At 41.6% G+C, this 1,859-nt stretch overlaps 1 protein-coding gene across 1 annotated transcript; it reads left to right on the top strand.

The window, feature by feature from the left end:
* Nucleotides 1–672: 672 nt before the first annotated feature.
* COCVIDRAFT_32102 (hypothetical protein) lies at nt 673–1,088 on the top strand (the record flags this gene model as incomplete). The annotated part of the gene is made up of 2 exons (XM_014694563.1): nt 673–883; nt 979–1,088. The coding sequence occupies 2 exons, from the start codon at nt 673–675 to the stop codon at nt 1,086–1,088; spliced, it is 321 nt and encodes a 106-aa protein (XP_014550049.1).
* Between the last annotated feature and the right edge of the window lie 771 nt (nt 1,089–1,859).

Genomic DNA, 1,859 nt, shown 5'->3' with positions numbered 1-1,859 from the left:
CATCACAAGGAAGGAGGTCCTTTCCGTTGTTACTTGTAACAGCTAATAAGCTGATGACCTGATCAGCTGATGATCTAATTAGTTGTCGATCTCAGATAGCCTGCTGTTGTGCGACTACTAATATTGCGGCTGAGGCATGAGGGGTAACAGTCAGCATTTTCCATAGTAACCGAAAGCTGTCTAATACAAGCTATTCGCTACACCTTGATATATTTTAGAATACTAGATTTGGTAATGAACACAGAACCTTCTCTCTTATGTTTAATTAGGGCATCCACCCTACAAGCTGTATTCCCTAAATACGTTTCAGCGTAAGTGTCTTATACTTAGGTCGTATGGATACTGCTTATGCTCTGTAGATATTAAATATCAAGATGACGTGTTTGCGGTGTGTTCAAAGCTGAGTGCAATCAGCTCATGACCTAAGCATTTGCTGATCAGGTCGTCAGCTTATTACCCTATTCAAAACATCAATGATAAATTTAGGGACAAGCGGTGAATCTACGAGCTGAAATACCAGCGCTGTAAGAGTAAACACTTTTCAAACTAAGGCAACTGTAACTGCGTTCTGGATTTACATATAAGGCTTGTCATTAGCCTAGTAAAATAATAAACACAGGCTCGATTCACTGCACACTTTAACATCTAATCTTTCAAAAGAACAAAATCACCATGATGGTCACTACCGCAGCCACCGTTCTCCTCACCATCCTCACCATCAGCACCGCTCAACAGACTGAACCCGTTGCCTACGAATTCGGCTATTCTGCCAAGGTTAACTGCGACCGTGGGTCTTGGAGTTATTCTCACAATCCCGACGCCGTGTGTGCCTACTTGCCTGGCGTGAGGCTAGATATAACTAAAATTACAGATTCGTGTCGCGGTAAGTAAAAACGTGAATATCGAGAAAACCCGAAGGCTATGAGGTGGATATATAATAGTGCCAAGAAGGAAGGCTAACAAATGTGCAATCTCTAGTTTTTATCTACAAAGAATCGGACTGCACGGGTGAGGAGAAGCAGGTGCACGTCCGTAATAACTGTTTGGATACGAGTGCATATTCCTCGATTAAGGCATTTTGTCACTAGATTTGGGTATATGCGGCAGTTGGATTGATGATTAGGTCATAGGAAGTATGTAGAGGGAGATAAGAGGAACAAGACAAGGTAGAAGAACTTAGGAATTAGGAGAGTTACGACACCCTTTCAACAACGGTGTGCCGAATGCAATTTTTCGCAAAGCTTCAAGTCCCACAAATGTAGTTCCTCGACTTTAAGACTAGATATTGAATCGTTAAGTAGACTAAGTTGTCCACCTTTCACTAGGTGGGTAGCAGAAGAGCGGGATAAATCTGAAACCCAGCAATTATTAATTCTAAGAAGCAAGTGCTTTTCGGTGTGTCCCTCCGTATCCCCCCACCTAATCAAGAGCACAAAGAAAATGAGAAGTTTCTTCTTTGATAGATAATGTGTCCCCCCCTCTCTCCCATCCGTATATCAACTCTCCCCCACCCTAGCGGTTAGGGTAGATGAAGTACGGAATCGCGGTAGGGGGTTATCAAAATCATAAGTGTTAGAATAAGTGGGTGGAAGTAGCTGCTTGTTCTAATAGAACTCAGAGGTAGAGGTCTCTGCCTTCTACTTGTTTCTAGTAGACTCAGAGGCAGCTAGTCGATAGATTCTTGATAGAAAAGAAATAGTGCTAGGGGAGAGAGATAAAGATTAGATTGATCTGCTCTTATAGTTATAATCGTCTCTTCTCTCTATCTACTAGTTATTCTACCTCTATATATACTAGCTGCTCTAGATTCTAGAAGAATCTATCTTAGTAATAGATTGCGTAATAGATAGATAGATTAG

The sequence above is a fragment of the Bipolaris victoriae genome, assembly GCF_000527765.1.
Source record: "Bipolaris victoriae FI3 unplaced genomic scaffold scaffold_309, whole genome shotgun sequence".
Classification (NCBI taxonomy): domain Eukaryota; kingdom Fungi; phylum Ascomycota; class Dothideomycetes; order Pleosporales; family Pleosporaceae; genus Bipolaris; species Bipolaris victoriae.
The sequence above is the reverse complement of the archived record's forward strand: the minus strand, read 5'-3'. Positions and strand labels throughout refer to the sequence as shown.